This window comes from Pangasianodon hypophthalmus, chromosome 4, assembly GCF_027358585.1.
Source record: "Pangasianodon hypophthalmus isolate fPanHyp1 chromosome 4, fPanHyp1.pri, whole genome shotgun sequence".
Taxonomy (NCBI): domain Eukaryota; kingdom Metazoa; phylum Chordata; class Actinopteri; order Siluriformes; family Pangasiidae; genus Pangasianodon; species Pangasianodon hypophthalmus.
The window spans coordinates 14,647,234-14,670,850 of NC_069713.1; the positions used below are offsets into that span (position 1 = coordinate 14,647,234).

Sequence of the window (23,617 nt, forward strand, 5' to 3'; positions counted from 1 at the left end):
GGTTATAATTCTGTGATGCTTCTTAGTTTGGTATGTCTGGGAGGGATGAGGGGTTAATTCTGTGGCTGAGGGAAATTAAATTGTACATCAGTCCCAATAAATGCCTAATGTTATTAAGCTGCAAAGGACTGTGATAAAATTATTCTGAACGGTCACAGGGAGAAAGGACAAAAGAGAGAGAGAGAACTGAAAGAGTGAGACGGCCTGTTTCCAGATGGCTGCACTCTTCCTGCAGAGTCATGTTCACACTCGGATGATGATGACGGTGATGACGAAGGTTTTAGAGAACAGTAGCGGCTGAGCCCCTTCACGGCTCACTAACGTTATTGTATGTAGCTCATAGGAGAAATTCATAATTAATTGTACTATGACACAAAAAGCCAGTTAACCAACACAAAGGCTTTTTTTGAAAATGCTGAAAAAGTACAGGAAGAAAACAAAGGCTCAGGTGTGACATTTTTGTTCTACGCCACTCTGCCGTAGACTGACCAGGATTCTCTTGTAAAAAGATTTACAGTGCACTGGCTAAGGCTCATCGTGCTTGGTTACACAGTGTGAAATTACAGTCTAACACGCCTGGAGAAGTTTGGAGATATGTTGGAGAATGGCTGCCTGACAAGACAAACTACACAAGTAGTACTACTGCTGGTGAAGACTAACTGTTAGTGTTTGGTATAATTTAGAAACACTAATGCTAGCAGCAAATTAGCTAGATAAGCAGTAGCACCAATAGCAGTCCTCAGTGGCAGTAAGGAAACATTAGCTGTGATAATAACAGGCTAAACAGAAGACCGCCTTACTAACAATAATAGTGTAGCAAGACTGAGAACATCTATCCTTTTATTTACAGGGAATTGTTATTCAGAGTCTGAGTGTACACTGTACACTGTGTGTGTGTGTGTCTAAGAAGGAGAGAGATAATGGTGTTTTCTGGAATCCTTCCCATCGATCAATAAAGCTTCCTTCAACTTAATGCCCTATGTCACATGACCTGTGAGTGTATTTCTGTTCCTGAGCCAAACATCTCTGGAAGAGTGTTGTGGGTGGAATGATGTGAACATTCAGGAAACTTTAACAACCTCAGATTTCTTGTAAAAAAGGAAAGGATTAACACTTGTGTGGTCAAGACAGATGGAGAGCTTCCTACGGCCCAGTTATATCCCCCTGGACTACACTTCCCATAAGCCCTCTTGTCGCCCACACACAAAGTCTTACTAGTGAGGTGATAGCTTTCTGACTCTAACATGCACACAAATACACTCACATACACACACACACAAACAGATTGATTCATTTTAAAGTATTTTAAAGTTCTCGGCAGTAGCGCTACACCACACATTTATATCACAAATCCCCAAATTATGTTTTCTGAAGAAAACATCACAACTTTATCATCAACGTTATGTTTCAGGTTGCTTCTTATTTGTTTACTTACCTTTATGTTATTTACCCTGATGATAATAAAAAGCATGTTGATTTTAGACTCGTCTTAAACTTACAGATTACCTTCTATCTATTCAAGGTCCAGAGAATAGTTGGGTTTTTTTTGCCCTGATTAAACGTTAAAACATGTTCAGTATTTACAACTAAACATCCTGTAGTGTGGGAAACGCCAACTGTCTCATGTGAAAACCAGGTGAAAACGCAATCTTGATGTCGTGCGTGAGAGATCAGTAAACAACGACATCCCAGATTAACTGTCGTCCTCCAAGTCTGTTTGATTCAAAGCCACATTTGTTCATGAGAACAAACTAGCCTGAGGTTCTAGCCAAATCTTGGAGTGTGGGGGTTTGATGACTGAAAGATGAACCAGGACAGAAATTTTTTTTTTGGTGAAATCTGCCCTTGGGGTTTGTCACATTTTCAATATCGGTTAGGGTCATATAAATCTTCTAATGTGGCCCAGGCAACCTGGAATCCACATAACTCATTTTCATGCTGTTTGTTTTATTTTATTATAATTTTATTTACATTTGAAAAACCTATATAATGCACTACATACCCAATAAAATGTCCTCAGCATACCAACTAGAGAAAAAATACTTAGAGATAGATAGATAGATAGAGAGATAGAGAGATAGATAGATAGATTTTGTGTTTGAATATTATGAATATATTTTTATAGTAAAATTCTTTTTTATAGTTCTAATGTCTTGATCATGTACATACAAATACTACTACTACTACTACTACTAATAATATTATTCTCCATCCAGTTATCAATCGACCATGACACAAGCTACTGCCTATAATTCCTAATAATTCTCTCTCTCTATCTCTTTCACACACACACACACACACACACACGCTGACTAGACTGAACAAAATCCACTTTCAGCAAATGTGCTTCAGTACGCCTGATTGAGTAGCATTCCCATAGGAAAAATACACAGACACAATCCTCTGGCCTGCCTCAGGCCTATAGCCAGGTCTTTCCAATGCACAACCACTCATTAGAGCTTTTTAGCAAACATAAGTTAGTCAGCCATTAGCTCAAAGCATAGCACTAAAAGCAAAATAAAAGTGCTTCACATCCTCATACTAAAAGCCACTCACTATGAGGCCACTTCACATTCAAAATAATGGAATCCATTTAGCTAATAGGAACCCTCCATACATGACCATATGCCATCCCAAAGGATCTCTAAAACACGCCCAAATTGTCATATCAGTTACTGTACTTCCCAATGTGCACTGATTATCGATCTAAACTTATGCTACCATCAGCTACCATCAGGCTTAGGCCTCTCTGCTTCGCTCACTGGCAAACCAGGTCAAAGGGTCACACAGTGTTTCCCACATAGCCGTAGCCCTGTGGCATCATCAACACGACAGGAAGCTGGATGGGAAGTGAGTGGGTGGGGCTTCTTCCTTCCTGGACGCTTCTCATACACAATGGCTGAACTTCCTAAACAAAGACTAGCATACTACACTGTTATTGGAACTTACAGGCTGAGAGAGCAGGAAGGAGGGTGAAGAGGAAACCAACTGCTGATATTATAGTGATTGTTTGGAAAGGTGCGAGCACATACACACACACACACACACACACACACACACACACACACACACACACACACACACACACACACACACTCCAAATTTTACTCCAAAGGTGTTCCTGAAGCATTTTTATCCCCCTCATGAGTGTCTCACAGATATTCATTCAAATCTACACACTCCCACTTTGTATATGCTATGAACTCTATTTAATCTACAACGATGGCTTAATTTTGCAGCCTGTAGCTATATAGCAAAGTGTTGGTTCGGTAATGATACTCATTAAACCAACATGGGAGACTGGAATAAACACAAATTCAGTATGCTGTCTGTTGTAATTACAGCTGGCCCAATGTCAGCTCTCCCCTCTGCCCAGTTTCCACTGATACAGTATTGACTAGGGATGTACAGAGCAGTCTGTAGCTCTATCTGTATGTGTTTAGTGCACCAAATATTCATATCTCTTATTCAGGTTTTTTTTTTTTATTAAAGATGAACCCTACAACTCTTCCCCCACAAACACTAGAAAACACTTGAAAAAACCCCAGAGGCAAAAATGCCAGCACTGTCAGCATGGTGTGTGAATTCTGGCTTTGACAGTTCCTCAGCCTCAGCTATATCACTTGAGAGATGTGCATGGGGCTGTTTATTTAATCCCACTTGTGACATTTTCTAACAAATTTAGTTGGTTCCATTTCCCAAAATATAAACAAACTAGTAGCCTAATTTAAACCACCTTGACCTACGCCAGGCAGTTACTAAGGATGAAGGAATGAATGCTAAATGCAGTGTACAATGACTCATGAGGAATGTATTCATGTTCATGTGTTCATATTCAGTTACATTCCTGGCATGGATACCAGATTTCTTGACAAAAATTAAGCATTCAAGTTCCTCTTTTCCTACCAGTTGGGCCATTAGCAGTGTGGACAGAACAAAAGCTTTCGGTGTGAATTCTAAGTCAAACTCATAACTATATCAGGTTTGAATATTTGGCTATAGGCCGGACTAATGAAAATGAAACCATATACACAGTAATCCAGCAGGCTGAACAGGTTACATTTTTTTCCTCAAAGATTCACCTGTTCACTCGCTTTGCCTGTTACGGAAAAAATACAACGCATTTCCTACAGTACCGAGAGCCTCCTACAAACCTGAGGGACCAGTTCTATAATTTGCAATCAAACATACACATACGTAAAGTGTTTTTGTCCTTAGTGTATGTGTGTGGGCTACTGATTACCTCTGTGTCCCCCCCTTTTCTTTTTTTTTTTTTTTATTTTAAGGACAATGACCCTCGTGTCCAAGGAACCATGCACAAGCAGATTCATGTGTGGGTTTTTGTAATTGTGCACGTGTGTTATATAACCAAAGAAATGTAGGCCAACCATAAGCCTTTGCATGAGCAAGAGAGAGAAAATGAGAGCAACAGAAAAAGAGCATAGAGAAAAATAAATAAATTAGAGAGCAGATCAACAGAGAAAGAAAAAGGAGTGGGCAATAACGGACAACCTATGAAAACTTTGAAAACATATTAACGTACAATTTCAGCTGCAAATGTAAGTTAAGACAGACTTGTGCACAATGTGGTAGAAATACTGAAGATGTTGAAGATGCACTCAAAAAAATTCGCAATATCGATCTGGTCTCCAAACAACACATCAACGCAGCGTAATAAGTTTCTCGGACTGGGAGTGACTTTCTGTAAACACACTCACCTGACACCTGCAAATTCAGATGAACAACTTTAAAGTCAGACCAGCATGCTCTGTTCAGAATACAATCTCAGATAAAAACCCACCAGCTCAGCATATTCACACAGGAAGAATCTACAGAAGTGCTTTATAAGTGCACCATTACACAAAGCGACAGCTGAGCACTACATTATGTTAGTTATACATGTCCCAGGATACAGTAATCTGGTAGTATTTCATGGCCCACTAAATGGTTAAAGAAAGCCTTCCCTTACTGCCACACACACACACAATGACCTTCTCCTTGGCCACTCATTCTCATTGGCCCTCCAGACTGGTCCATTAACCAAGCAGCAGGGAGGGGGGTTAGGGCCCATAGGTCCAGTTAGATCCAATTATACAGGCAAGACAGAAAACTGGGTTTACCCTCCATGCTCTCTCTACACTGGACGGGTCTGTACCCAGGGGCAGCAGGGCTGCTAATGGACATCGGAAAAATGTCCCCTGCACTTTGGTGCACACAAGAAAGACAAAATGCAATCACTTCCCATTACGATCATGATTCTCACTGAATTTGATGGTACATCAGTTAGACAAGTGAAGAGATATAATTACAACATTGTAGTCAATACAAAATTATACAGTTATTTGATACTGATTCATTTTCTTACTTTTGTATTCATTTATATAAATAACTTTGCAGAAGTGTCCCTCTGTGTCCATTGTAATATACTGGACTAACACAATAACAAAATTCTAAACTATGACATACTTATTTTATAGCATTTTAATTAAATAATACAAAGTGTGAGTTATTCTGGCATTCTCATATGGACATCTATGGACATCCACCCTCTTTTGATTTTTTTTTCCCCTTGACTGTTGTCTTCAGGAAAGTCACTAATTCCCAAATCCATTCTTTAATCTGTTCTTGAACTCTGCAGCCCCCCAAAACCTAATCCTTTCATCCTATCCTATCTCTCGGCCATTAGAGTATGCTGTAACTGGCAGTCTGATGGCCCACTCTTACACCCAGACACACTTATCCATGGGAAGGTCACACTTCTTTTGGGTAAATAATGGAGTAACCTACATTTACTCCAGGATTATTAAGCACAAATTCAGAAGAATAGAGGATGATATTTGAATTAGAATATTTTAAGACAATCTGAAATGCATATATTAATAATATATTACATTTATTAAAATTGTCTAAAGTGGAAAATCTGCCATATCAAAATGTAGTTTATTTCTATTTCTATTCTATTTATTTTCTACATTATTTTCAAAGTATTAATTGATTTATCCAGACTGCACTCTGAAGCACTGGAGGGAAAAAAAAAGAAAAAAAAAAGAAAAAAAAACAACAGAGGAATAAAGGAAACAGAAAGAGAAAAGAAGGGCAGTGTGTGACCGAGTGTGTGCCTCTTCAAGCACTAATGCAGGCTGTGCCTCTGTACACAAGATTAATGACATTGAGCTCAGCTGGCAGTGTGTGTTGTTTTGACTTCATCACTGTTTGTGAGGGTGTGTGCATGCCTGACAGCTCTTTTAATAGTATTCATAGTGCAATTTGCAATTAAAAGTAATAACGTCACATTGTGCATTTTGCATGGGCGTTTCTTTCTTCTGTTAAAGTAGCACAACGGTCCAAAACATGGATGATTGGGTTCTGTTTCACACACAGACAGACAGACAGACACACACACACACACACACACACACACACACACACACACACACACACAAAAATCAATAGTTTTGCATGAATTACTGATCGCATTAGTGAAATTGGATGCAAACACATTCCTGTGAAAATGTTGCCTGAAAGTCATTTTCACACATTTAGTAACCTGTTGGTGTTTGTCTTTGGCTTAATGATAACCAGCAATGATAAGGCATTTTCCCACCATTAAACAATGGCAAGGCTGGCTGTGTGTCAAATGGACACACACATACACACACAAATTTTTGGAGGTCACTGTAATGTGCATAATTTCTACTATTTTTACACCAAGTAGAAATAAATTGCATTTCTAAAACAGTGCAGATGCATTTCATATTTCAGCCAGCTTTAAAAACAAACATGCCTTCAACAGAGCCAGGACCAACATCCTGTAACACACTGTAAAGGTTATCTCAGTCAATAATTGACTCGAGCATTAGTTCAGTGCCTCTCTCCCTTCCTCCCTCCCTCTCCCTCTCCGGCTCTCAGGGAAAATCCCAAAGGGTAGATCGCTTTGCATTTGTGTGTTGTATGGAACAGCAGAGAAAGACAGCTCAGCACATGGCTTTCCTTAATGCGTACACACATGCACACTCACACAGATATACAACCCTTATATAAAATTACTACAGGACAGGAGTCCAGTGGTGTCCTTGAGCAAAGTCACAGAAGCTCATCAGACAGAGAGGTATAAAAGAGCTCTAAAACAGAACTGGTGTTTGGAATTAGCCCACCTTAGTGACTACAGATGTCAGTCTCATACATACAAACACCAGAATCCTTGATATAGACTCACCAGTGGTTAGTTATAAAGGTAAATTTTATATTATAATCACAATTCTCAGCTGACCGTCACTAGGCACCGTCGCCTGGTACCTCTGGATACAAAGCTGTTTATGCATTACAGTAAGACCTCAGAAGACTAATGAGAGAGTGTGACAGAGACACAAAACACTAATTGTCTATGGAAAAAGCCTAGGATTAAGAACAGCTCAAATTCAGCAAGCACGACACTACAAGGGGAATATTGTAAAACATCTCTGGTAGTTATTAGTGACTCTGGTGACCATCCTCCAAAGCTTAGCACTACTTTATCTACAGTTCTCATAAAACCTAAGAACCATGCATTACTTAATAGTTATTTCTTGAACAGTAGTTTTGTTTGTTAAGGAAATGCTTATTTGTTAATAACTGGGGGTTAAAGTTAAAGGTAGGGTTAGAAAAACCTTATAAGGTTTGGCGAAACATTTTGGCAGCTCACAGAAAATACGTTTACAGGCTACTCCAGTCTCTGTCATATCCCCGACTTTGTACACAGGACAAAAATAATGATGTGGACTACCAACATCCAATCAATCAGAACAAGGAGGAGTCTTTACTTGAATATCAGTTCCGATAGCTAGTAATCCTAGTAATCAGATGTTTATTTGAAGCGAATATTTAAAGGAGAGGCTGTTATTGTTTGGATTTTCAACTTCAAAACAGCGAACTTCAGCTAACTGCCACCAAAATCGCTGACTATACCTTGATGAATCTGAGCTAGTGATTTGGAAGATTTTTCAAATCTCAGGACTTTAACCCAATAACTTCTCTGTAATTAATTAAGCTAATAACTGTTCTGTTGTATTCTTGGACTGCACCCTGTCTGAAGAGTCACTTTGGACAAGTGTTTGCCAAATGATTTTAATGACTGCCCCAGCAGTGTTCATTTATTGAAACCGTAAGTCAAGAAGATTGTCACTTGCCCTAGGGATGTTAATACCCAGTATGTGCAATTACACTGATTCACTAAAACCACCAAATGATGATGGATAATATTTGACATAAAGAAAAAGAAGTTACTACTATAGTAGTTTAAACTCTTATACAGCCAGATTCACCTTTAGTTAGTCGTCTTTAAGCATTAGTCAATAACTACTATAACTTATTCAGTGACTACAGTAAAACTAATAGGACAAATGCCATAAATTTAGGACAAATGCCATAAATGTAAATGTATACAGTTATGAGAGTGAGGAATGTAGGTTTGTATCCACCATCTGAGAATTTAAGAGGTAGCAACAGCTGCTTACAACTCCACAATTTGTTTTGCTTCAAAACTACCATTCTTCAAATCACAACCGATTAACTGAAGCTGCAATCTGTTCATGCAAAACAGATATTTGAATAAATCAATTACTGCTACCATTTTCCTAAAAATTGCTGCTCAGCTACCAAAATGACTTGGTATGGATCTTACACCTTTAGAGTGTAGAAAAGCAATAGCAGACGTTTTGGCAGCTGACGATCTTTTTACCCGCAGGCAGTAGACCATCACAGGTCCATCCTCCATGCACCTGTTGTATGTGTATTCAGTTTACATGGTAGTGGGTGAATTAAAATTGGGAAATAGTTTTCAATTCATCAGCTTCACTGAACCAAAACCCACACAAAGTGCTCATCTTTTCTATGGAAAGGATCAGACCAAACACAGCAGGGTAGCAGCCGTCACTTTGAATTCAGTTTTTTTTTTTTTTTTAGAGCAGAGAGAAGGTATAACTTCCTGTGAGAGAAATGATCCATTAACACAATATTTTTTCCCACAAACCCTGACATACATATGTTTTGAAGAAATGGTAGGTTTCCAAATAGTCATTCAAATCATTCAAGCAATCAGTTTTTTGCACAACAATGGAAATTTGTTGTCAACAACTACTATGAGTAGTATGTGAGATGTTCCACAATCAATATTCTTGCAGGCAGACATTACTGAACATTACTACTCGCTAATGTTTGAGTTCACTAAGATTAAAATGCTACTCACACATAGCTCAGCTTCCTGAGCTAAAGGAAGTATTGAATGTGTTTCCTGTCTTAGAGAGGCATGATGACTGTATGTGTGGGTTTGGATGTGAGGCACAACAAGGATGTGTCATGTAAAGTCAGGGGACCAGGAAAAAAGATATAAAACATCTTTCTAGGTCATCAACAAAACAGGTTGTGTGTGTTCAGCAAATTGTGTGTGGTAAACAAAACCAAGCTAAAGCACAAATAAAGACAAAGATCTTATGTCAGGGTTTTTATTATCTTATCTTTATCTTAGATTGACTCTGTGATGTGATTATCAATAATCAAACAGACTCTGATTGACCAACAGAAACCAGTGTCTTCCAGTCAAAGGTAAGTATTAATCAGTGTTGGCCAATGGTGTCCATGGATAATCAGTTTCATAGAATAAGTAGGCTATATACACAAGCAAAGGAAGTATCCGTCATACAGGAAATCTGAATGGTGAATCACGTCACTGAGTCAATAGTGATGGCTCAATATCTTTCCATGATGTTTCAATATGCCCCCAAAGGCAAATAAGCAATGATTTATAAGGAATTAATGTAATTGGCAAACCTGATCAGGATGTACAAAAAGACAAAAACAAGATTTCTGCTCTAGTCATAAACATAACTGACAACGTCCATGACCTGGCTGAAGTGACACAAATCTGATTTTTTTTGTCTTATTTTTGTACACAGATCTGTTTTTTTCAGTACTGTGTTACACAAAAGAATTTGATCTTTTCAAATCAAACCTGCGATACTTTCATATATGGTCTTTGGATACATATCAGATAAGTGGCCATGCGACATGAATGGGAATGGTCAGACTGAAATTCATGTAGCTTTTCAGAACCCTGTGCAACACCAGTGACTATATTCAGTGGAAGGATGTGGAAAATGGTGATATACTTGATATTTGGGGAATCTATTCCAGCAAAGTTCCTACCAGAACTGAGTAATTAAGTGAAACTATTGCCCAAGAAATCAATGTGGGCAATAAATCAATTCCGGGTGTTTCAGGGAATGGGTGTGTTCAAAATAAAAACAGATATGGATCACTTGTGGTGTGAAACCAGATCTGATCTGAAAAAAAGACAGTGCAATGAAGCTTGTAATATATGCTTTGTTTTGAAAGTGGTGGGGGCAAAAAAACTTCCAATTCATTTGAAAACCATGTGACCGAAACATGAAATGCAGGAAAAGATGCTTGATAGAAATTTATAACCATTTGGATGTGAGAGTTTTATCACAGAGGTGATGCTTTTATTTGAGACACCACCCTGAGAAACTAACCCCATCAATAAGACTTACCTGATACTCCAATGCCATTTTTACTGTTAGCTATAATATAAAAGATTTTTAACCGACAAGTGATTGGGACATGCCCCCAGCATAAGCTACATCTATAGTTTGGAACATTCCGTTGATGCTGCCGCAAATCACCCCCTCCTGAACATGTCATTAGACAAAATGGCTGATGTCAAATTCATCCACTGTATAAGAGGAAGGGGTGCAGTTTTAGGCAAAGAAAATTCCAGTCTGGCCAGTTATAATTCTGTTAATGGATAACCCAGAATCTGACTTAAAGTCGATCCTGGTGCCTCTCTGATCTGCCACTCGGCTTCAATCATCTGTCTCCTCCATCCATGTCTATGCCTCCTGGTTGCTTCTTTCTTTCTGTCACAAAGCTTTTAGTTAATAGAAAGTCATAACACTAGATCAAAGCCTGTGTATGCTTACACGTCCTCTCGCTCTCCATTAGGCTTGGCTCAGAACCGCTCTTCACTTTGCCAGAGCAAAACACTTCAATTTCTGTAATGGGCTCAGATAATAATGCTTTTCTACCAGGCCATGTTTACCAAGCAGCAGCCACACAGATACTAACTACACACAGGGAGAGATACAAGCTACAAAATGCTTCCTGACATACTGTACTCTACACTGGCCTACTTGGCACCAGTTCAACTTACTGGTTTAAAAAAAACAAAAAAAAAAAAAAGAAAACCTGCAAGGGATTAATGGCACATGCATGAAGAATAATTTATTTGCCTGTTTTTTTTCCATTTGCTGTAGTGCCAACTAAAGATTTGAGCTTGATGTGACAGAGAGGGGGCATAGCATCTGTTGCACAGTCTCCTGAAAACAATTATACACACAGACAGAAGGTGTGGCTGTTTTAGTCTCATCCAGCATATGAGTATGTGGAGGAGTGGAGGACCTTCTCTAGATAATTGTGGATGTATAATATCAATTTAACCATTTCTCCTACTGTGCCAAGCTGCTTTGGGAAACATCTACCAGATGCACCAGGAGCAACCTTTGTCTCTGGCCAAATAAAGAATGGGAGGGAAAAAAAAAAAAAAAAGAGAGAGATTTTCGCCGTGGTTGACTACTAAATCCCTCCCCAGTATTTCACGAGCCATCTTATTTTAATTACAAACCCAGCCTCTAATTAGAGACCAATAAAAGTGGGATGAAAGAAAGAAGACAGACCTAACAAGGGATGGATTTTACACCCTTTGGTTTTTGCCACCGAAACACACACCACACAAACACACAAATCCATTAGTCAGGGCTTTTCTGATTTAAACAGGGTATCTGTATGTGTCTGTGTGTGTGTGTGTGTGTGTGTGAGCGCAAGGTAGAGAAAGAACTCCACAGCTTTCCTTTGTTCTCTCAAGGCTGCATCCTGCCATTAAGATCTCAATGCACAAGCAGGGTTTTCTTGCTGGCACTATCATGCTTGGAATCAATCCCCAAATCACAGCCAGAGAGACAGAGTTAGAGAGAGAAAGAAAGAAGAGAGAGAGAGAGAGAGAGAGAGAGAGAGAGAGAGAGAGAGAAAAGGGGGGAGGTTTTGAGGGGGAGGGGGTATGTAGAACAGAGGCTCAGAGAAGGCAAATGCCAAAACCTACAGTAAAGCAAATAACATTAATTTAACCAGGTGAAAGTGAACCACTATGTCTTAAACCCTTCCCAAAAAAATAATCTCTGACAGATCGATACAATTTCTTTGCACCATATTTTTAAATTATGCCATGACAGGCCAAAAATCAATAACCTTCCAGAAGTACTGTGCAGGCTTAAACAGCTCTGGAATTCTTATCTCACTCATTGAGTCACAGTGTCTTACCTCATTCATCTCTGGTGATGGGCTGATGTAATATTCAGCTCTAATCAACCAATCAGAGCAGGTACGTAACGCATAGTGAAGGCTGTGAAATATAGCCACTGCATCATTCCACTAATGCAGTGTGTGCGTGAGAGAGATTTAGGGTCAGAACCACAAGACTAGGCTTCTGACCACAGGGATTTATTTTCACACATCCTGTGACACACAAAGCTCAAAGCACATGTGATATATACCAAACACCCAAACCACATTTCCAGCAAGTGCAGATATTTATTATTATAATATGAATACATTCACCTACATCGCAGCCTGCCAGGCAGAGGTGCAAAAGGACACCGCTCAGTTCAGCTTGGGAATGATTCAGTGTAGGACATGCTGCCAGAGGGAACACATTCAGTACGTGTGTGTTTATAGTGTTCTGCTGAGAAGCCAGTCATTTCCTCTCCAGGTGTGGCATAGAGCACGTACAAGAGCACACACAGCCCTAGACACTCCTTAGCTACTGGGGCTGGGAAATTATAATATTACAATATGAATGCAATATAGCAACATATTAACTTCATGATACATTTTTCTGAGTGTCTTGGATATTGTCACCAACCAGTGCTTCTACAAATATATAAATGTTACTCATTGTACCAGATAGACATTACCATATCATTTTGTAGTAGTTTTATTTTCTCTTATTTTCTTATTAATACACGAAGTAAGGAATACAACACAGCAGGAAGTGATGTTATGGGAAAAAATCAATGAAGAGGCAGTGTGATACAGTTTAATGCAATTCAAGTTACTGTTATCACCTTGAAATTGATTATTTCAGTGTTTTATTCTTCTTATGTCACAGCTGTTTTGCAACAGTAAGAATTACTTATTTATTATAGAACAACACATCATACATTCGATCCATTTAAAGTTATGTTTAATGCTATGGAACGGCCACAAAGAAAAACTCATCTGTCCTGAAGACGTTCCTGTGTTAAACTTAGAGGAACCACTCTGACTGTTAACTGCTGTCACTGGAGACTCATTCCAAAAATACATAATAATTATCTCCGCCCATTAAAGTTCACCACATCAATAACTATGTTTTTTTTTTTTAAATCCATTCATGGGGGGTGTCCACCACACAGGTCCCTCTGTATGACCCATTCTATAACTATTGGTAAAATTTAAATAAAACATTTCTGAACTTCTCTGTGATTTTAATTTATAGATTTTTAAGATAAGTTTTATCTCTCAATGAGGGGGAAGCAGGTACTTTTTCAACCTTATTTACTTTTCCTTTTAGTCAGTGATTTGGTGTAAAACGTCCTACAACATTAGGGATATATGCACATTAGTCCTTGTCAGGATGCTACTGTTTCTGGGTGTCTTGCGTCGTCAGCTTCAGAAGACAGCTGGCAGTCCTTAAGAGCCAAATATGTAAATGAATGTGTCTGTGTGTGTGTGTGTGTGTGTGTGTGTGTGTGTGTGTGGGTAATCTGAATATCTTAATATTGCATTACACATCCTCCACACAAGAATGGGTGACACTTATGCCACATTAGATGCAAGACTGCTCAGCAAATTGTGTGTTATGACGCCATGGAATATATAATATAGGTCAAGGCAAGCATGCTGTGGCTTTTGGACTTCTAAAAATGTTTGATCTATAGGGGTTAACCCACACAGTGACGTGTAAATAGACAAGAATTCACTGACAAGCTACATGAATGTGGCTTATCACCCAGCATGTCTGTCACAAATGGGTGAGTTGGACGTGCAGAAACAGCACCGTCATAATGAGCGATGAGTGAGTGTGTCCGTTCAGCTCACCTCTGTCCAAACTTACAGGGCGTGCCTACTCACTTGTATTCAGTCATTATACAATCACACAACCATTGCACTAACAGGCAGGTAGACAGACACCAAACAATGACTTCCCATGACTCGTTGCTCCTCCTGACACACTGCTAAAGCTGACCCTGGATTTGTGTAACCTAATAAGACTTTAGGCAAGAACTCGCTAGAGCCTTATATGGTTTGCTGGTTCAATGGTACTGTAACAGCTGTATGGTTCAATAACATTAAGGTAAAGGAAACATGGCAGAAAATCAATCAGAGTACAGAGTGACCTCTGATGTCTGACCTCAGCTATGTGAGACCCACCTCTTGACCTCCTCAGTGTGGAGGTTAGTGCTTTCAGCTTTCCACTTTTAATTGGCGTACAGAGCATTTATCTTTTGGGCAGGTACTGCAAATATAAATATAACCTTGAAAATAGATAATGAAATCAATTTCCAAAATTTAATTAAGAGAAGTGTGCTGTGTGTGGGGGGAAATGTTAACATCCAGAAAAAAAAAATAAAATACTTTCAGGGGAATGTCTTAAAGTTTATGCTACAACACTATAAACTCTGCCAAGCAAGAAATCTATTCATTTATTCAGCGGGAAGAAGCACTTCTCAGGAGGAAGGAAAGTCAGCAGAACGTTGGAGTATGAATAAACCCTGACCCTCATGGCAAACTCCGCACAGAGAATCGCAGTGTTCTGCGCTTCGTTTTACACAGCAGGCTAGGCTCTGCTTACGTTAGCTATGGCATTTCATACCAAACGATCTAGGGGCTCATTGTAAAAGATGCTGATTAAAATTTGCTTTTGTGGTGCTTTTGTGCTGACACACCAGACTTAATCGCCTACAGTGTAGGAGTGACGTTGGAGGAGAACGCAGAGGTCATGATCCTGAGTAGGCTAAGGCGGCACTTCATCTTTTTCATTGTCTGGGAAAGAGCACATTCTTAATGTGAGGCAAAAACACACTCCTTCACACATTGTTTGTTATTGTGCTGGACACAACTGCCATTGTATATTAGAATCATAAAGACATTTCACATTAATGTATTAAATAACTACAAATATATCCCGATGGTTCACGGATCTACATGCCTACTTGAATAATAGACATATGACACATAAAATATCAGGCACTGAGAGAAAAAAAATAGCAGAAGCCCAATAGGAACAGAATACATGCCAGCTCCTCTTACTCAAGCATGTGTGCCTGATGGAGATGGTGAAAGCGAAACACTAGACCAACATCCAACATGAGGATGAGGGAAAGTCAATAATGTGTGTGGAAAAAGCCACTGCCTATTCTATCAGCACTGTGGGCATCAAAATGCACTTCTGATAGAAAATTCCCATAACGCTCACGTCATATTTTTCCTTTTAACCTGGCATAAAATGCCTTGTTAGTATAACCTCATAAGGTCGCTTATGATGCTGGAGCTCCTGATCATGGTCATGAGAAGGGTATTAGAAACACAACTAGTCAAGTGAATAGTAAATCCAATCTGACAATGGGAAGAGGTTAAGAAATAGGGCTCGTGTCATAAGGAGGAATTTTCCATGTGATCCTTTTCACGTGAACAATCACCACACTGATAGTCAAAGATGAAATGCTTATAACATAATGTGTAAATTAAGCTGTGGTTTATTACACAAATTTGGAGTCTCAAAAAGAAAGAAGTCATGGTTTTGGTAGTCATTGCATTAGTTGCAACCTAACAGGTACTGTGCAGTGGACTAAGCTGCTGATGGGTGAAGCCTCTCCTGAGAGAAGAGCAGCTTGCGTGCTTGGAGAGGTTTGTTTGCCACTCCAGTACCGGTGCGAGTAGGAAACAAACTATGGAACACAGCAAGAACCCCCTAGTCTAAGCACACTCTCCCACAGGGTGTTTAAGAGGAACGTAAACATAGTCACATGGAGAATCTGGCCATATGGGCATGATTAGAGACTTTTCCATCCCACAATGCACTCTTCCGAAAGAATTAATTACAAAAATACAACCTGATGGCAATTAGGAAGCTATTCTAAGAGAGAAATAGAAAGATGGAAGATATTCAGCAGCTTCAGCAAAGCGACCTGGGAAGCAGGAGAGAATTAAGTGTGGGAAATGAGGGGCAGAACCCAGGGGAGGTTCCACACAAAAGGAGGATTATCACACTAATTTTAATAGATGTCTTTATTACTTTGGAGAAACTTCTGAACCAGCGCAACGACTCATTTGTCAAAAAAAATTTACATGAATAAATGTTGGTGTCCTATTAACGCAAAAAGGCAGTACGTGTCAAGTCGATCGAAATTCTGCACTTGATGTTTCACCATGTCATTTCAGTTAATGGGTTAAAACCAGCCATCGAACAGCCTTCTATTATCTGTTTGCTTGTTTGGCTTGGAAGCCATTTTTCTGCACTCTATAAGAAATCACTGCCTTCTAATATATCAATATAAATGTACACTATATGGCCAAAAGTTTGTGGACACCTGACCAATCACACCCATATGTGCTTGCTGAACATCCCGTTATAGATTTCATCCCCATTATTTACGGTTATAATAACCTCCACTCCTCTGGGAAGGCTTTCCACTAGATTTTTGTGTGAATTTGTGCTCATTTAGCCACCAGAGCATTAGTGAGGTCAGATACTGATGTCGGACGAGGAGGTCTGGTGTGCAGTTCATCCAACACAAAGGTGTTCAGTGGGGTTGAGGTCAGGACTCTGTGTAGGACACTTGTGTTCTTCCACATCAACCTTGGCAAACCATGTCTTCATGGACCTTGATTCGTGCTCGGCAGCATTGTCATGCCGGAACAGGTTCGGGTCTCTTAGTTCCAGCGAAGGGAAATCTTAATGCTACAGCGTACAAAGTCATTGCAGACAATTACGTGCTTCCAAATTTGTGGCGACACTTTGAGGAAGACCAATATATGGGTGTGATGGTCAGGTGTCCACAAACTTTTGGCCATATAGTGTAGATTTATACAATAGCCATACAAGCTTCTTGAAGAAATTCAGCTCTCCTATTTCCTCACAGTGCTCCAATAGACACCTGTTAGCAACATGCAAAGGAGGAATAAGTTGCTTTGCCTACAGACGAGCACCTGACACTCCCACCACACTGAACACGTCACAAAGTAGAGAAGATCAATACAGCGAGGGAAAAGCAAACCGCTGGCAAAGTATCCTGTTTGTTCTGAGTAATTGTGAGGCGTAAAAACAAATAAAGTATCTGAGGAGAGTCACCTGTCGCGCGTGCGGCTCTGGCGCGCGCGTCATCCTGCTTAACAATACTAACCCAAAGCAAAATGGTGACTCTATTCACACAAAACAACAGCAACAACAACAGTAATAATAATAATAATAAGAAGAAGAAGAAGAAGAGGAATAAGAAGAAGAAGAAGAAGAAGAGCTATTCTTGTTTGAGTAATTCAGCTCGATGGACTTTGGCATGACAGGGGCTCTGTGGAAACCCTGAGCGCACGTGAGTTTACCAGAGTAGCTAGCTGTTTTGCACATAAACAAATGTTTTGTATTTAAATGAAGCTTGTAGACGTGAGGGAGAGAGTGGATTAGGAGGAAAGGGAAATGTCGAACTGACCTTCACGGCTGGACAGAGCTGCAGTCCGGGAGTGGAGAGGGAAACACAGCGCCAGGAGTGCTGAGAGCAGACAGGTGGCTGGCTTCATGTTCCGCGGATCAGAGCCTCTGAAGTTGAGGAGAAAAGTGTACAGGAGCCCAGTCTCAGCTGCAGCTCATTGTACCGCGTTTACACTCACACTAACACGCAGTACTTCGCCTAGGATTTCAAAAAAAAAAAAAAAGCCTCGTGCAAGTTGGTAACTTGCAAAAAGTAAGAGCTTGATGTAGGAAGAAAATAATAAATATTTATACAATTCCAAAAACAAATTAAATAAGCAACATCACGATGTTTTGTTTTGTTTTGGTTTGGTTTTTGTTTTTATCTCTCCGTTTCCGTGTGTTCGTACCACTGTCGCGTAAAGTGCACTGTTTCAGCGCTGCCTTCAAAGGACATTAACACGCTTCATTTCCTCAAATAAAACAAAGAAAAAAGTCAAAGTCGTCCAGGTTGACAGCAGTAGAAATGCTGACCCGATGGCTGGCGTAACAAGAAAGCTCACACTCCTCTTTCTCTGAGCGTCCGGTCAGGTCTTCCGTTCGTTCACTTACAAGTGCACACAAATTCTACTGGTCCAATAGAAACCTCTCCAGCAGCTCCAGCTCCAGCACACAGCACATCCGCAGCGCGCTGTCACACCACACACAGCACAGCTGACGGAAAACAAGGCTGGAAGCGTAAAGAGGGAGAAAAAAAGACAAGCAGCGTTTATTTGTCCCGAGATCCCAGTGACGAGTCACTAACAAATCCTGCTCTCTCCCTCCACTCAGCGCCCCACCCCACTCCCATCACTGACTAATCACCTACAGGTAACAGCACACACGTGACCCAGCCTCACCGCGCAGCGGCGCACTCAGGACTAATAATAATAATAATAATAATAATTATTATTATTATTATTATTATTGTTGTTGTTATTATGAAGTATTATAAATAAAATAATAATAATAATATCAGTAAAGTATTAATAATTTAAAATAATAATAATAATAATTAATGTTATTATTATTATTATTATTACAAAGTATTATAAATAAAATAATAATAATAATAATAATAATAATTTATTATTGTATTTTAACAAAAAAATAAGAAAAAAGAATTTTGACAACAAAAAAAGTGAAAAAAATTTCAATTTTATATTAAACATTATAATTATTTTTTATTATTTGTGGTGGTTGTTGTTGTTTTTGTTGTTGTTGTATTTTAACAACAAATAAACAAAATTTTTTAAAACAAATTATAATATAATTATAATTATATTCAAACAAATAAGAAAAAAGAATTTTGACAACAAAAAAGTTTGAAAAAATTTTCAATTTTATATTAAACATTATTATTATTATTATTATTATTATTATTATTATTATTATTGGTTGTTGTTGCTGTATTTTAACAACAAATAAACAAAAAAATTATTTTAACAACAAAAAAGTTTGAAAAAAATTCGATTTTATAATAAACCTCCTTCTTCTTCTTCTTCTTCTTCTTCTTCTTATTATTATTACTATTATTATTATAACCTTTTTTTAAAATCATCACCATTCAATTGTTTGGCAAAATCTCTTCCTAGTAGTAAGAACTTCAAGCATTTCTTTCCATAAGATTTACAGAAAGATATCAGTGTATTATTAATTTTAATCCAACACAAGAAACTGGATTGGTGTGGAACCAATAAGAGAGGGGGTGGGGTTTCATCTGGTTTCATATAGCCAAAACATCTGACTAAAAAGTAGGCCGACTTACTACACAAACACATAGTTGTGAGAGGTGGCCTTCTAGTTCGTAGCCTACGGTATGCTGTTCGAGCCACAGCCTCCATCTGTCTCTCTTTAATCTGCAGGAGAACAAAGGCCTGGGTCGTGACCAGATCAGCAGACAGGAGGTCAGATGTGATGCAGAATCAACTTGTAGACAACTTAGGAAAGAGCAGTGGGACAACACTGCTGGGGAAAATAAGCCTTAGTTTCCTAAACAAAAATACATTTACACCGTCAACAAAAAAAGTGTACTGCACATGTACTTATCCTTCTCTAAGGTACAAACAAAGTAAATGTACCTTCAAACAATGGACAGTGATCTTTTTAATCTAACTGTGTGTCTGTCAATAAGTTTTAAAGGTACATCAAATTCTCTTAAGTCCTCAAACTGAGGATTCAAAAAATGTTCCCTTTGAGGCTACTGCAAAAAGTGACAAACATTTGTACCCTGAATGATACAGTTTATTTAATTTTGTAAAAAAAAACAAAAAAAAATGAGAGTGTAATAAAATGTACATCAATTGCATGTGTAAATGTCATACATCATTGTTTAGATTTACTAAAAAGCGCCCTCTTCTGGACGGGTGGATATAATACCATTTTCATAGGCCTTAAAACACCAATTCTGAGAAAACATAATTTACAAAACATCCTCTTGATTGCAGTGATGTCTGAAAAGCAACAAAATAAAAAAGTAGCTATTTGAACCATCTAAGACTGTCCACATTTTGTGAATGTGTATAATCTGCCAAAGTGGACGTTTTGTTTTATTCTTTCCTAACAAGCTTCAGGCGACAGAAAAGAAAACACATTTGCACACTGTAAACAGTTCCTTCATTAAGCTGGCTGGCTCCAGTGCATTCTCAAGGACCTATGAAAGGAATCAGCTTCTCCAGGCCAAGTGTAAGACCTCAGCACTTATGAAACAAAAACAAGAAGCTCATCTCCGATCAGCTATTGCACCCTTTACTGATAGGCATTGCTCTCTCAGTGGGCTGCACTTACATTTTACAGCGAGACCAATCAGGAACAGTAGGCTAAAGGAGACTTAAAGAGATTGTCACACAATTTGTCTAGAGGAGGGCATTATTATTCTGCCCCTGGTGTGAGCGAACTGCACAACATGAGGCCTGAACCTTTATAAAAAAAGAGAGGTCCTGCTATCTGCTGTGTATGGAGAAAAGCACAGACACAGTTTATAAGAACATTCTAGTTTAATATCTTAATGGGAGGAATGGGATTTTTATATTGAATATTCTAGTTTAATATCTTAATGGGAGGAATGGGATTGTGTGTGAGTGCATTCATGATAGATTAATGAATGAAAAAATGGAAAAGAGGAATAAAAGTAAGTTAGGATCTTTTTTTTAAAAAAAAAAGAAAGTGAAAAAAGTGTGTGTACATGTGTGTGTTTTAGAGAGAGATCACTGCCTAGTCTGGAGGGCAAGCATTTAGAAGTTTGTGTGTGTGTGTGTGTGTGTGTGTGTATGTCACTAGTGCCAGACTTAATCAGTGTCCGACTGAGTGAGGTGACCTTGTAGTCACTCGCTATTGAGGCTGCACAGTAATAGGTATAATGACAAGCACAATTATTTTTGCTTGATTTTGAAATCAGCATTATTCATCACAATTCATGAGTTGTTTTTTTTTTTTTCACTGTTATTTAAAACCAACAGAAAGCATTTTCTCTCACACTGTACACCTACATTAGAAAGCTATATAGTTTATTTAATATTTGAATCTAATTAACACCAGACCCTTAATTGTGACATTAATTGAGTTAATCGTTTTAAATATTAAGCAAAATTAAACTCACAGATTCTGAGCTTGTGTTACTGTCTGTGTGGAGTAGATGGATTGGTTATGCTAAGTTGCCCCTAGATGCGAATCAGTGTGTGAAAAGGTGTGTGCATGGTGCCCTGTGATGGACTGGTGTCCCATCCAGGGTGAATTCTCCTGCCTTGTGCCCAGTGTTAACAGGATTGTCTCCAAATCCACCATAACCCTGACCAGGATAAAGCACTCACTAAAGATGAATGAATGAATGAATGAATGAACCACAGACCGTTAAAAATAAGGCCAGGAAGGAATGCCTTATGAATAGTTTAGGTGGTTAGGCAGAACTATATAGTGTGTAGATATGTTTATCATCCCTTTCACCTTTACTTTACCTTGTCTGCAAGCTTCCAAAATCTATGTGCCTTCAATGAGCATCCAAAGCCCCTACAAATAAACGTGTGTACAAGATCTTCAAGGATGGATTCAGCTGCTATGCCCTCCTTCCCCCACATAACTTCCACAATCCCCACATACCACTGCATCCCATCCCTCTGGCTCAATACACATCAGGTCCAGGAAAAACATGTAAGACCAGCAGCAGTATCGGGGTCATTATTTCATTAATGTCACTTTCAGGCTCCACCCATGCTGTAAATGATTCCAGGCTATTGAGTTAGCAGGATACAGGTGCTGTGATGCTTTCTGCAGGGTGCTGCGAGTTGCCACATCTCAGCCTTCTCTGTAAATTGCCTATCTGGTGAGTAGCCCCAAGCAGACGGACTTGCCAGGCAGGATTTTTCCTACCACTGCTGCGGCACTTCGAGGGGGATGGTGTGAGTGCAATTTACACTTCTGTCTCCATCCCCCCATCCTTGAGGAAATAAGGAACAAGGGTTGATTTTTGAGTGAGGGAGAATATACAGACTGGTTCGGTGGCATGTGCGTGGGCTGTGCATAAGAAAATAGGCGGACATGTGAATTAATAAATGTGTATGTTGACTGCTTAGTGTGTATGTGTGTTTGCATGGGATAAGCGTTTTCTGTGACACAGGTTATTCTGATCTGTCCCTCTCATCTTGCTTGTTCTTCTAAAGTATTGGCACTTATGGATCACTGCTCCTTGAAAAATTCCAATTATACACTTGACTCACAAAAGTCTGCTAATTATTTATTGCCTACAATGCCTAATACAATGCCCAATCAAGAGTTTATGTAAATCCTCAGCTATTTGCACAGAGAGAGAGAGAGAGAAGCTCTTATACATACAATAAAATTCTATGCCAATTTTACATTGGTTTAATAGCACAACGTTTCTGAACTTCAGGGACACACTCAGCGAGAAAGCTCTATTAAATAAAGGCCATATGGAATCTCCATTTATTCAATTACACAGATGAGGCTTCCACTTAAATTGATTAGATTATTGCTCAAACAGGTGTTTTGCTCACTAAGAGGCAAACAGGACACACACACATCTGTTGTAATGAATTGTTTTGTATCAGCTTTAATCTACGCAGGTTGAATCAGGAGTCTTCCCACACACATCAATCTGTCTGCATTTGACAGTAATCCCATTGAAAACTCAATAAAAGCCAGGGACAAAGAGACAGGGGTTGAGAATAATTAGTAAAATACAATAAAAAATAATAATGAAGGAGAGGGAAAAACTGGTTAGACGAATAAGAATAATGTCATGAAAGAAAATGAAGAATGTTAACACTTAACTCTGAGATAAAATTACAGTACAGTCAACAACACTGCCTTCATGACCTGAACGAAATGTCCATTCTATAAAAGACATCCTAATTTAACGCATTCCACGAATCCACTTTGCTTAGCAACATTTAGTTTTATGTTAAATACATGATCCAGAGATTTTAATGCAATCTTATTACAGCCAAAAAGGCTACAGCTAGAAATTCATGGTAGGAGGTGAAATTATGCCAAAGAAGACCTTAATCTCGCGCCAAAATCTCCCACAGACAAATTACTGATTACCACTGAGCAAACAGCAGATCCTTACAAGTCCCTTGAGAGCCAATAATCAAGCGCATAATGCAGAAGATATGAATTTCAAAAGTCTGGAATCATGCATGCAGCTTTTGTCGAAAATAATTTGATTTGAATGCCTGATTAAAATGTTACACCCTCTGCACAGACAAATTAATACAATAATGAATGTGCAGTTATTAAAACTTTTCATCTGTTTGTAGCAAAATGATTTGACAGATAAAAGCATCAACTGGT

General features: G+C 38.8%; 1 protein-coding gene across 1 annotated transcript in view; it reads right to left on the bottom strand.

Annotated features, from left to right (window-relative positions):
• The window catches only part of sema4f (sema domain, immunoglobulin domain (Ig), transmembrane domain (TM) and short cytoplasmic domain, (semaphorin) 4F), a 55,504-nt gene extending 36,909 nt beyond the window's left edge, over positions 1 to 18,595 (bottom strand). The window contains exon 1 of the mRNA XM_026936919.3: positions 17,793 to 18,595. Coding sequence (XP_026792720.3) covers positions 17,793 to 17,880 — 88 coding nt within the window. The 5' untranslated portion in view covers positions 17,881 to 18,595. The remainder of the gene's footprint in view (positions 1 to 17,792) is intronic.
• Between the last annotated feature and the right edge of the window lie 5,022 nt (positions 18,596 to 23,617).